The sequence below is a fragment of the Sardina pilchardus genome, chromosome 1 (genome assembly GCF_963854185.1).
Source record: "Sardina pilchardus chromosome 1, fSarPil1.1, whole genome shotgun sequence".
Lineage (NCBI taxonomy): Eukaryota > Metazoa > Chordata > Actinopteri > Clupeiformes > Clupeidae > Sardina > Sardina pilchardus.
In genome coordinates, this window is record NC_084994.1 from 49,969,905 (window position 1) to 49,981,871 (window position 11,967).

General features: G+C 42.8%; 2 protein-coding genes across 2 annotated transcripts in view; both read right to left on the reverse strand.

Annotated features, from left to right (window-relative positions):
• Nucleotides 1–4,012: 4,012 nt before the first annotated feature.
• cep20 (centrosomal protein 20) lies at nucleotides 4,013–5,988 on the reverse strand. Its single transcript, XM_062536285.1, has 4 exons — nucleotides 5,855–5,988; nucleotides 5,196–5,393; nucleotides 5,021–5,105; nucleotides 4,013–4,890 (listed from the first exon to the last, which is right to left on the reverse strand). The coding sequence occupies exons 1-4, from the start codon at nucleotides 5,880–5,882 to the stop codon at nucleotides 4,773–4,775; spliced, it is 429 nt and encodes a 142-aa protein (XP_062392269.1). The 5' UTR covers nucleotides 5,883–5,988; the 3' UTR covers nucleotides 4,013–4,772.
• A 324-nt stretch (nucleotides 5,989–6,312) lies between these two features.
• The window catches only part of abcc6a (ATP-binding cassette, sub-family C (CFTR/MRP), member 6a), a 20,311-nt gene continuing 14,656 nt past the window's right edge, over nucleotides 6,313–11,967 (reverse strand). Inside the window, 12 exon segments of the mRNA XM_062536297.1 lie at nucleotides 6,313–7,653; nucleotides 7,886–8,080; nucleotides 8,285–8,451; nucleotides 8,805–8,963; nucleotides 9,083–9,229; nucleotides 9,545–9,646; nucleotides 9,965–10,091; nucleotides 10,316–10,515; nucleotides 10,725–11,035; nucleotides 11,259–11,379; nucleotides 11,381–11,467; nucleotides 11,700–11,905. Of these exon segments, the coding sequence (XP_062392281.1) occupies nucleotides 7,545–7,653; nucleotides 7,886–8,080; nucleotides 8,285–8,451; nucleotides 8,805–8,963; nucleotides 9,083–9,229; nucleotides 9,545–9,646; nucleotides 9,965–10,091; nucleotides 10,316–10,515; nucleotides 10,725–11,035; nucleotides 11,259–11,379; nucleotides 11,381–11,467; nucleotides 11,700–11,905 (1,931 nt within the window). The 3' untranslated portion in view covers nucleotides 6,313–7,544.

Genomic DNA, 11,967 nt, shown 5'->3' on the forward strand with positions numbered 1-11,967 from the left:
AGACCCCCACTGAGAGAACACACAGTGAAGCTCCAGACATGAAGCTCCAGACACAGCAAGAAGAGTCAGTCACTGTGACTTTTATGGATACCCTAACTATTATCCTCCTAGTGCTTCAGATGAAAAGGGCATACGTCGCTTGTCAGTGAGTTAAAGTCCCAGCTGTTAAAGAGAGAGATCGGCTGTCAGGGGAGAAGAGTGGGCGTGATGGAGACTCCCTAGATTACATATGTTTTTAGGAAGGCAAATCCCACAAGCCTTGTTGTGTCCCTATCTTTACGCAAATCACATTCCTCCACATCCCCCCCCCCCCCCCCCCTAAAGCACATTCCCACAACTCTCCGTTTCTCTTTAGTTGAGCTTCCTATATAAGGACAACCTCCTATTTTGTCCAATAAATCACGCTGGCAATGCTCGATGTTTCCAGGGAACAAGGAGAGACTGGTATGCTCACAAACTCCATGACAGTGGCTGAGCAGGAGATGTCCAAGAGCACAAAAAGGGGGTTGGAAAGAGAACCCCGTCTCTGGTCAGTATCAAGAACAGCGGACCGATGGGTGTGGAGACGGGATGGGGAGAGACCGGGATCCTGGAGAGGGACAGGGGGACAGAGAGAGAGAGGGGGGGAGATAGAGAGAGAAGGAGAGAGAGAGAGAGAGAGGGGAAGAGGGAGATAGAGAAAGAGAGGAGGAGAGAGGAGAGGGAGAGAGGGAGGGAGAAAGAGAGATAGCGAGGAATACGAGAGGAAGATGTGCAGTCCCTGCATGGGCTGTGTTGTGCCATATAAGGCCAGTGGGGTCTGCCAGGAATCTCAGTAGCATTCTGCATTGGAAGGGCTAACCCAAGCGCTCAAGACCAAGTGACTTTATATGGTGCACCAGCAATAGCATTGTTGAAACAAACAGGCTACCACTAGCATAAGGGTAGCTTTCACTATTTACTCAAGCCCCCTTTTAAATGCTCGCTGCTATAAAATCACAAGAGATATTGTTACAGATGGTGTGTTCCAACATTCATATGCAAACAGTCAACTGGTCTGACAACATTCACATGGATTTCTGCTATATTAAGCACTGGAGACTTACATTGCAATTTCTTCAACAATGACAAAGGTCTCATGCAAGACATGTACAATAAATAACTTCTGAACCATCCAACCCAAACCTGCAATCATCTGTGCAACATTATAAGGTGAGTGTGAGGGGTGGCATAATAGTTCCACTGTATAAGCAAAGTGGACAAAAATATTTATTCTGAGTGAAATAGGTGTATATTAACTTCACATGATTATATGTGAAAGAATGAGCTTCATCTACAAACTGGTTGTTTTGTAAGGCCCTTTAACATCATTTAACGATCCATCACTTATTTAGAATCACACCTAGCCTCAAACTTAACTATTGACCGAGTTCTGTTTTTGGCCATGGAGCTCTCCTTCGCTCTCTGAGCCTTAGTGGAAAAAGGCAGGAGAGGGCTGGAGCGCAGGAATGCAGAGACGCAGGTCATCAGCTCGTCTCCGCCGGGCGGCCGCGTCAGCACAGGCTGGAGCTGTTCCATTCCCAATGCGGAAAAGAACAGAGCCCTTCATCACTGGAGCTCGCACACTTACGCTCACGTTCCCAATCCACACGGATAAGGATCACCTGAACAAATCACACGCCGGACTCAGATACATCAAATACTGAGAAGGGTGTAGTGGGGAGGAGTGGAAGTGGTCGTCTGGCTAAATGTTTTGATTTGATTATTAAATGAGTATAAATTATGCTACAGTTGTGTGAAGCTGCTTACCCTGCACCTTGTCTAAACGTTCTCTACTGTAGAGACAGTGACCAAAGCTAGTTCTGCCTGTCTGTTTAGTCCTGAACATAAACACAGCACTAACTGTTATCTATATTACCATATGAGGTGCTGAAAATGATAGCTGGGAAGTTTAATGACAGCATTCATATATCAAAATAATGTATAGGAATGGGCAGGGTTGATAATGGGGAATTATGTGCTTTGTGAGATATAAAAGCTATAAAGATGTGTTTAATGACACAGAAGAATTAGGGTTTCATTACAGAATGATAGTGTTGAATTTAAATGAGAGCAGGGTCCCTGCCCTATCCTCTAAACATCATTAATGCATTTCTCACTGATTGCACAAATTGCTTCCTGATGCTATGTATTTCTTGCGTTATTATGGCACTCATTGTAATCAGTCTTTAAATTATGGGCAGGTTTTTGTGTGCTTTGCATGGCTGATAGCAAACTGCAGAAGGGAAATGGCCACTTGACCAGCTGGGAAGCTCTCACACCAAAACAGAAGTGGAATGTGCTGCATTACCTGTGCATGCAGACACTGCACCTCTGCACATACAAACACGCCAGTGAGAGGCCAAGTGACCAGGATTCAAGTCAGTTTGTTCAAGCGTCTGGTATTTCACCAATCATATTTCCAAATGAAACGATAATCTTATTGAGTCGAGTTGTGTTGTTTGCTTTACCCTTCAACACTCATGTCATTGTTTACATATAATATGATTACTGACTGAGATATGCTTCGCTCAAGATATGTTGTCTGAAAACATTTTTCCTATCTTTGTGTCCCTAGATGGAAACGCTGTCAAACGACATGTTTATGGATAGATTTGACCTCACTGGAATGTCATGGTGCAGTAATTTAGACTCTAGACAAACACCATTCATATTGGAAACTGCTGCTGGTTAATAAGTGTTACTTCACCGACTGTACCCCTGATATGTCTGCTGTATGGACACACACACATTTCCATATATAAAATGTCATCAGTAGCTAGAGTTCTAAAATCTTATCTCTGCTGCACACATCAGGATCTTAGATTATTTGCACCATTCTGGTTTTAATAAAACTCTCGAGCAAAGCTTTGCTAGGACTGCTGCTTTAAGTCTGTAACCCTGTGGCATGATTGAGACAACTGGTTTATTACATCTAATGTTACCCCATCAGTCTCTGGGAGATAAGAATGCTGAACTTCCATTTATGGAGCACAAGGAAATGGTGAAAGTTTAGTAAGGGGCACACAAAGATGTGTGACCTGTGCTAATTTGGGCCAGGAATATGTTTAGCAACTCAATATGGCTACTTCTTAGCAGATGTGGAGGTAGGGGGTGGGGTGTTCACATTACTCGCATTAGCCTTTTAAAAACGACACACTATAACAAAGCACAATGGAAGATACTTTTATCGTATATTAACGTATATCAACCTCTCCATCATTATGTTTCAAACCGTCATCAAGTGCATTATTTAAAGAACACCGGCGGTCTACTATGGTAGTCTTTGGTGAGAAGGGTTGTCCTTATACAGACACAGACTCGCCACTGTCTCCCAGCATTTGGCAGGTGAGTTATGGCTGCTATTCATTCATCCAGGATAACAGAAGGGCGCGGGAATACTGTGCAACACGGCTTATGCACATCAGAGGGAGTAATATCAGTCGAGGCGGCAACTAATGATGATCCTGATAGTCAATTAATCTGACAATTATTATATTGAATAATTGAGCAGTTGTTTAATCAATATAATGCCAGAAAATTATAACAAAATGTTGATGAGTGTTTCCCAAAGCCCAATAATATGTCATCAAATGCCGTGTTTAGTCTATATTGTACACAGTTTTAGCCATATATTCAGTTTATGGTCATAGAGGGCTCAATACAGCAGAAAATATTTAGGCTTAAGAGAATTCAGGGATAGTTTCCTTAAATAGTGACATAAACTGATTAATTAATTCATTGTTGTAGACCTATTATATACTGTACACGCTAATATTTGTGCATGTGTACATCAGAAGGTGCATCTTAATGAATAAACTCTCCCTTCAAAGATCTTGTGCACCTCGTTTGCATGTTTGTGGAGAGATGCACGGCAATCAGTAATACTACTGCCACCTAGTGGCCACTTGAAAATCTGACTTTGTATCTTACCCAATACTGCCTTGATATGAGAAAGTGCAATTCATCTATACCAAGACAGGATTTGCAGTCATATAATAAAATTAAACTTTAATCAGTAGGTCAAATAGTCCTACATATATTTGCAGGGCAAATCTAACATGTGAGTAAAAATCTATGATAACAAATGGAATGTTTACAGTGTGGGGGAAAAAAGCAGGTTAAACATTCATTGAACATTTATCAGTAATGCACTTACTCAGGTGCTGTTATTTAGACCTATGCTTGCTTTTAAGGTCCATTTTCTTCTCTCTTGTCAACTCTTGTATATATTTAGGATCAGTTATCTGAAAGGATCCAGCGTATTAACACTGCCTTATCATACAGGGCACTTTTCTCCACATCGGTGAATGAACGAATGTGTGGGCTTTTTCCTCTACAAAGTCCAATCCAAAATTAAATATTCTGGTAGCAGAAGAAACTTTCTGCAGACAGCTCATAACTTATAAATATCCCCCAAAATATTTCTGGGGCAGAGACTGTTATCTATTTTGAGTGATCCTAACTGTTTAAATTTCTTATTCATAATAGTAGGCACTGAGAGCATGAAATGTACACAAGTGTGTCACCTGTTATATACATAATAATTTCAGCACATGGCTCAAACTCAGAATATTCTAAGAGAAAAGCACAATCCTGGCACGTATTCTTACCCCAGCTGGAGCAGTTAGAGCCAGTGCAAACATGCATTTCGGCATGGTTGGTGACAAGAGTCAACCCTAATAGTTTGTGGTCTTACCATAATACACAGGCCTGAGATTTCAGTCAACAACTGGCTTCAATACATGTACAATTCAGCAGTCTTTGGTGTTTGGCTTTTGTGAGGTCAAGGGGGCAGAGTTCCTGAGAAACAGCTTGTCCTTAGTCTCTCCACTCTGAAGGAAATGTGACAGCAGGCCATAGAGAAGCGGCCTATGGAGAAACAAAATGTGGGACTTCATTATTAGCCCTTCGGAGGAAGAATTCGGGCCCATACCAGAAATTTGTGTCAACGTAGACTTGGAGGTCAAGGTAAGGTACAGTATGGATATATCCTACTCACAATGTCCTTGCACTTGGGTCCTCCACAACATTGAGTTCATTTGCCACAAATTGCCTATCTAAAGGAACTTCAGGCTGACCAGATTCTGTAAATAAAGGCTGTATTAATATTTAACTCATTTGTGGTTGCATGCCATGCACAGGATACATTGTTGTGGCAAAATACGTTTAGTTACCTGCTGTCAGTACTGAAGCAGTGTAGTGATACTTATTGAATTCCAAATACTCTCGGATGAGCTCATTGATAAGAAGATTCTCATGTGACAGGGGAGGCCGGGGTTCACTCTGGTCGTCCAATGCACTGAACACCTCTGCTCGAATCCTCGCTTTCAGCTGTCCCAACACTCCACGAGCTTCAAGAGTTTCCCTGAGCGCTTGAAACAATTTGACCAGACAAGTTAACGTTAACGTTTTTTAGTAGACCCTGACCAACAATCTCGCTAGAACCAAGCAAATCATGTGTGGTAGATAGCTAGCACAAAGCTCAAGTTAACCATTCAGTTTCATCGGTCTCTGTTGCCAGGTAACGTTAACATCTTCGGCATTGATTTTCCAGCTATCTTCAGAGGAAACTACTGATCTCAAAACAACATGTCGCTTTTGATGACACATTCACTTGATAAGCTGTTTTTAGAGACCAGTGAATACTCCTGGAGTTACCTTGACCAGCCAGTAACGTTAACCTATCTTCATAAAGATAAGCAGCTCTCAGTTGCTTTCTAATTAGCATCACTAACTAGCAAGCTAGCTTTGATCATAGAAGCTAAGTTAGCGTGTTAGCTCTCGTAACTTAACTACTTCAGTGACACACTTCATATCTGTAAATTATACTTACCGCATTTTAACTCTGTAATTGAAGCCATAATAACAGTTGCGCTTTGTTATTAACCAAAGTAGTAGTAGCCTATCCCTCCCACCACTTCTTCGGCAACTTCCAGACACAACACAAGCGTGGGTCGGGTCACTTAGCTGGCCACCTAGTGGATGACTCCGGGCGCGCATCGCATTGTTTAGGCTATTCAAAATATCCTATCTGTTCTCTAACAGTAGAGACAGTCTGTTGCTCTACCAATTTAGTCATCTGTAGTTCTACATAAAGCTGCTAGATTTCATTGATTAGAAACTGGCTATTTTTCTACTGTAGGCTAGCCTACTACAGCAAGGTCTCCCAGTGAACTAATCATTTAATGATCAAAAGCCAGACACTGCGATTATATTATGCATGGGCCTATCCCATTATACAAAAAACACCTTATTCACAAAATATTTCCAAAATGTTTATTTGTTCCCCCAGATTATTAAAAATATAAACATGAGGAAATGTACAGATTAAATATATTCCAAAAAGTATAAATAAAATACAACCCAGAGCTTTATGGTATATAAAAGGCATTTCAGTTTTAACTATATTACAAAATATTGTGTAGTCTTTAACAATAAGACTGGCTATTCTTCTCCCATTCCATAGTCTGTGTTGTAGGCCTACAACTAGTTACTGAACAATATAGAACTTTAGACAAACAAGTTACAAAAGCTCTGTTACAAAATGACAGAGGATGGCAATTAACAAAAGAGGAAATACTGCAAATAGTTTGAGGTTTACAATACATGTAATACTTCTGTTTCTTATCAAGTCTGTTTGAATGGTATGTAAATCTGCAACAGCCTCTCACTCTTGTTAAAACATGCTAAACATTTTTTTTTTTTTTTTTTTTTTTTTTAATCAAGTCTGATTGTAAATTCTAAGTGCAACAGGAGATTAAGTTTGCCAACATTTCCAGCCCAGTCAAGCATTTTATGTGTTTACTTTTCTGAAAATAAAGATAAACACCACAACATACTTGAACCAGCATCTTGGCATTCTCTGCGTGCCTTTCCCATAAAATACTAAATGGTTGGTTGGAGAGTCAGACTCAAACGTTTTTTCTAGGTCAGTGAGGCAGTATGTCAGTAAACATATTTGTCCCAGTTTCTCTTATCACAAGATCTTGTGAATCTACAGAAACAGAGTTGTCAGGCAGCCTTCTGTACTCCAATCTATGGAATGTATGGTCTTCATGAAATGCTTCATCGCTCTACAAGTAAGGCTTGTATAAAACAAATTTTACTTTTTATTATTATTCACATTCAGCAATACTTTGAATTCATTTTGAAGTCATCGCAGCTCAGCTGTATCTCTGAAGTATAAACAACTATTTACAAGTTTGTGAAAATCCTGCATGAGAACTATTGCTTGCGATGCCTACAGTACCTGTCTTCATTTGATCCTTCCCCACCTTCCTACGTGGGCATTAGTGAGACCCACCATAGAAATGGAGGACTAAAAAAAGCTGCAGCTTCACATGCTAAATTAAGTGTGCATCAGTGTGCTCTTGAGCACCCTCTTCAACCTGAGTAAAAGGTTCAATTTAAACTTGGCACGACCACAGCCTGCAAAGTCAATTCTTTGGTCTGGCACTAGTCTTTGTTGAGGCAAAAAAAAGTCAGTCATCTCATCAGGGCCATCTGGGTCCGGAGACGACAAGTTATGCAAGCCCAGCTTCTCTGCACATTCTGTAGAAGTGGCCTCGTTTTGAGATGAGGTTCGCTGGGGTGTCCATCTCTTTGATGTATCCCTTGTCCATGACAATGATTCTGGAAATAGACAGGGACAAAATTATTGTAGGTTCAGAGTCAAACTGAAATTCACAAATATGCATTCCGCATATTCCACAGACAGCTTTTGGTCAGCTTTTTAAATGTTATGTAATGCTTCTCATGACACGATAATTTGTGGAACACTAGCTCATATACGTACACCTTTCAAAACAGATCCTGGATTACAAAGCAAATGTTGATCAAAGGTTTTTGACAGACAGCCCCTTACTTTGTGTAGTCCATGATGGTGTTGAGACGGTGGGCGATGGTTAACACTGTGCAGTCCTCAAACTGGCTGCGAATGGTGGACTGGATCAGGGTGTCCGTCTCCAGATCGACCGCTGCTGTGGCCTCGTCCAGGACCAGAACTTTGGTTTTGCGCAGAAGAGCCCGTGCCAAGCACACCAGCTGCCGCTGTCCAAGACTGTGTGATAGAACGCACAGCAGACAATCCCTTAACATTCTGATGAAGCACTTAGCATGCCAACACATTCACCACAGCTGAAGTCAAATCATTATTTTTTTCACTTGTTATTTACTTTCGAGTTCCATTCTACAATAATATGGCAGGCGGTTGATATTAATTGATTCCAGAAGATTCAGCAGTAAGTGCAGCGTGTTGTCTCACCTGAGGTTCTCGCCTCCCTCTGAGCACTCATAGTTGAGCTTGTCTGGCAGTCCAGACACAAAATTCTTGAGGTGAGCCAGTTCCAGGGCGCTCCACACCTCCTCATCAGAATAGGCGTCAAAAGGGTCGAGGTTCATACGGAGGGAGCCCGAGAACAGCACAGGATCCTGCAGGGGGAGGAATTACACAAGGTCATTACAGATGCAGCGATTATCAAGTTGATGAGTGAAGTTCATTTTGTGTGAAACAACCACTAATGAAATGATGCTTCTGCCAGAACTCCTGACATTATGCACTGCAGCAGGGATTTGGCAAGAATATATGATAAGTGTTCAATAAGTGTTCTTAGGCAGGTACAGTATTTGTGAGTAGGTCTACCATATCCACTATTATTCGTATAATTTACTGCTGACATTCCTGATACAGAATCAGGCGAGGTTCAGGATCGTTGCTCAGGGCCAAAAGAGCTGTCTCGACAATGCATCCCAATAATTACAGAGTATAACAACAACAACAATACCTGTGGGATGATGGTAATACGGGATCTCAGGTCATGAAGGCCGATCTCTGAGATGTTGACACCATCAATGAATATCTTTCCTTTGGCTGCCTCCAGAATCCGGAAGATTCCCAGTGCCAAAGAGGACTTCCCCGCTCCTGTCCGTCCAACAATTCCAATCTAAAATAGAAGAGGAAGTAGGAGGAATTGGATGACAGGCGCTTAAATTGCACAACAGTTCAAAATACTCGGTCTTTTGATATGTGATTATGAAACCGCGGCTGCGCGGTTCGACTGACCTTCTCCCTCTTCTGGATGTGCACCGAGATGCCTTTCAGCGCCCACTCCAGGCCTCTGCGGTACTGGAGGCCGTACTCTTGGAATTCTATCGTCCCACTCTCTGGCCAGGCCAAGGGTAAGGAGCTGCCCTCAACCGTCCATGGTGCCTGAATTTGGTAAATATTTTTCATGGTGTTACAAAAATGACTGTCATTGCCCTTCCTCATGTCTGAGGAAGGGCAGTGTGGCCCGAAACGTCACATGTGGTGAATAAAAGAAATAATCTATTGGAGCCTTAGTGTGCGGACTTTTTTTGTCCTTTTTACTGTTACAAAAATGAGGCTTTAGAATGTTGTCATTGACATTCTTTTTTTTTATATATATTTTTCATGTTTATGAGTGATATTTTTTACATATTGATGGAAGAAGGTTCATGGCTGCTAAATTAATGAAGACCGCATCTGTAGTAAAGGTATGCTCACCTCTTTTTCTGTCTCGCCATACTCCTTTACTCTCTCCACTGACACAATGTTGTTTTCCACGTCTGTCCAAGACCGCACAATCCAGCTGAGTATAGCTGTCACCTGTAATGCATGGATCAACATCAAGTTTTAAATGTCAGTTATACTTTGTGGTGTGGTTGCAAGTTTTTATGCAACCATGTTGTGTAACAAAAGATTCATAAAGATGTTGTCTTTCCACAGCATTTGTTTAGAACTGGGGTGACCACAAATTGAGAAACCAAGAATAAAAGGAATCAGAGGCAAGAGGGAGCAGCTCTCTGCACTGAGGTTAGACAGTAAATTCCTCTGAAAACGGGAAAAGGAACAAGGTTTCTATTGTTGACTGTGTTTTACTGCTCTCTTTTGGGTTTTACTGTGTGTTCACCAAAGTATGCTTACCTGAAGGGAATGTGATACAGCCAGACCAACAATACCAGGGCTTAGGGTGTCTTTTCCCATCACAGACAGAATCGCAGCTGCTAAGACAACACCATTGCCAAGGAACTCAAGGTTCACTGCAAGCCACCTGTGGAAGAAACACAAATCAGTTACGACACTTTAAACATTCAGCTCACAAAATGTACTAAAATACCCCGTTTACTTAAGGAGGAGGGCAATACCACCATCTCGTAAAAATCAAAGCTGATGGTAATAACAAAGAAATGGTCTTAGCAGTGTCAGATGAGGGCTTTGGATTTTGGTGACTTGGTGACTTGGTGGTCTGTGATCATACTGTATGTGTTTTCTAACCTGGTGGCCACGAAGCGAGGAAAGTAGGCTGTCTGGTTGTGGTCCACCCTCTGGTTGGCCTGCTGGATGAAGCGGGACTGCTCGCCAAAGGCGCGGATGACGCTCGCACCCTGGACCGTCTCGTTGAAGTGGGTGTAGATGGGCGAGCGACTGACTGCCTCCAGTCGACGCAGCTGGCAGGATGTGGCCACGTAGAAACTCTTTTGCCGCAAAAGAAGACAACAAAAACCACCAGTTTTAGTCTCACCCAAAGAGCCACAGAAGGTTTTCCAGACATACAGAACCCACCATGGTTTCAACGTCTGTGTCAGCAGAATTGTGAGAACCTGCCCTAATTCAACACCAATATCAGTATATCTGACTAGTCTTAGAAAAACTCCTATATCTGAAAATGGAGGCCAGAACATACCTGCACAAAGGCGTATAGAATTGCCAGGGGTAAGATGATCACAGCAGCGAAGGGAGTCGCCAACAGCACAATGATGCAGACCTCCATCAGCTTGAAGAAGTAGTTCAGCATCATCTTCAGGCCCTCAGGAATCATGCAGTCGATGGCGTCGATCTCCTTAGCGAAGCGGTTCAGGAGGTTGCCGCTGGGTGTGGTTTCAAAGAAGGACATGGGGGAGTGGAGCACGTTGTTCAGGAGATCCATGTGCAGGTGGCGAGAAGCAATGATGCCCCCCACAGAGATGGCCACGGTGGTCCCGAAGATGCCAATCCCTTCAAAACAAATCACAACACTGTCAGTGTTACAGAGAGAAGCTGATGGTTAACAGTGACACAAATATGTTACAAATATACATTGATTCATACAGTATAGCCCACAGTCTGGTTTGACGTTGTTTGAAAAGTTGTACCTATTTCAACTCATTATTCATAAATGACATCTTCAAATCAACTGCCTTGCCCTTGACTAGTCCACACGTTGAAGTGTCTCTCTCACCTTGAGCGAAGCCCAGGGCCCCGTAGACTGCCAGCTTCATGTCTGTGTTGACCTGCGTGCCGTTCACCACGGGCTCGTCGGCCCACATGCTGAGCCAGTAGCTGTAGGACAGAGAGGCGGCCCTGCTGGAAGACGTACAGGAACACCACAGGCAGAATGAACGCCAGGCCAATGGTCCGGAAGTACTCCATGTACATCTCCAGCTTCACCTGCAATCAGACACAGAACAGTGTGGTCAGCACAAGAGCAGACACAGAACAGTGTGGTCAACACAAGAACAGACACTGAACTAGTCTTTAAGGTCACCATGTCGAGGCTTGAAACCCTTTTGGCACATTTGGTGGTCTCTGGCAAAACAACCTCATGCCTGAGTTAGCGTTGCGCTTGTTATAGCTTGCCTGATAAGCTCTCATGGTATAGCAGGAGGGGAGCTGAACTTACCCTGCCGGTGCGGGCCTTGTCGGCCTCAGTTAGCTTCCCCAGGTCCTCTGGCATCGGCTCAGGGTCTGAATCTGCGATCTGCTCCATGTTCTGTATTATGACACTGTTCCTGTCACCGCTGAGGAGAAAGAGAGGTTTGAAGATCACCATGTTAGTCAAATGTGCTACCAGCCGGAGGAATAGACATGTTGAGATTTGTTTTATTTAGAATGCCAGTGAACAGTAGTGGCCTGGTAGTTTTAGTCCATACCCGATGAGCTGCTCTTGT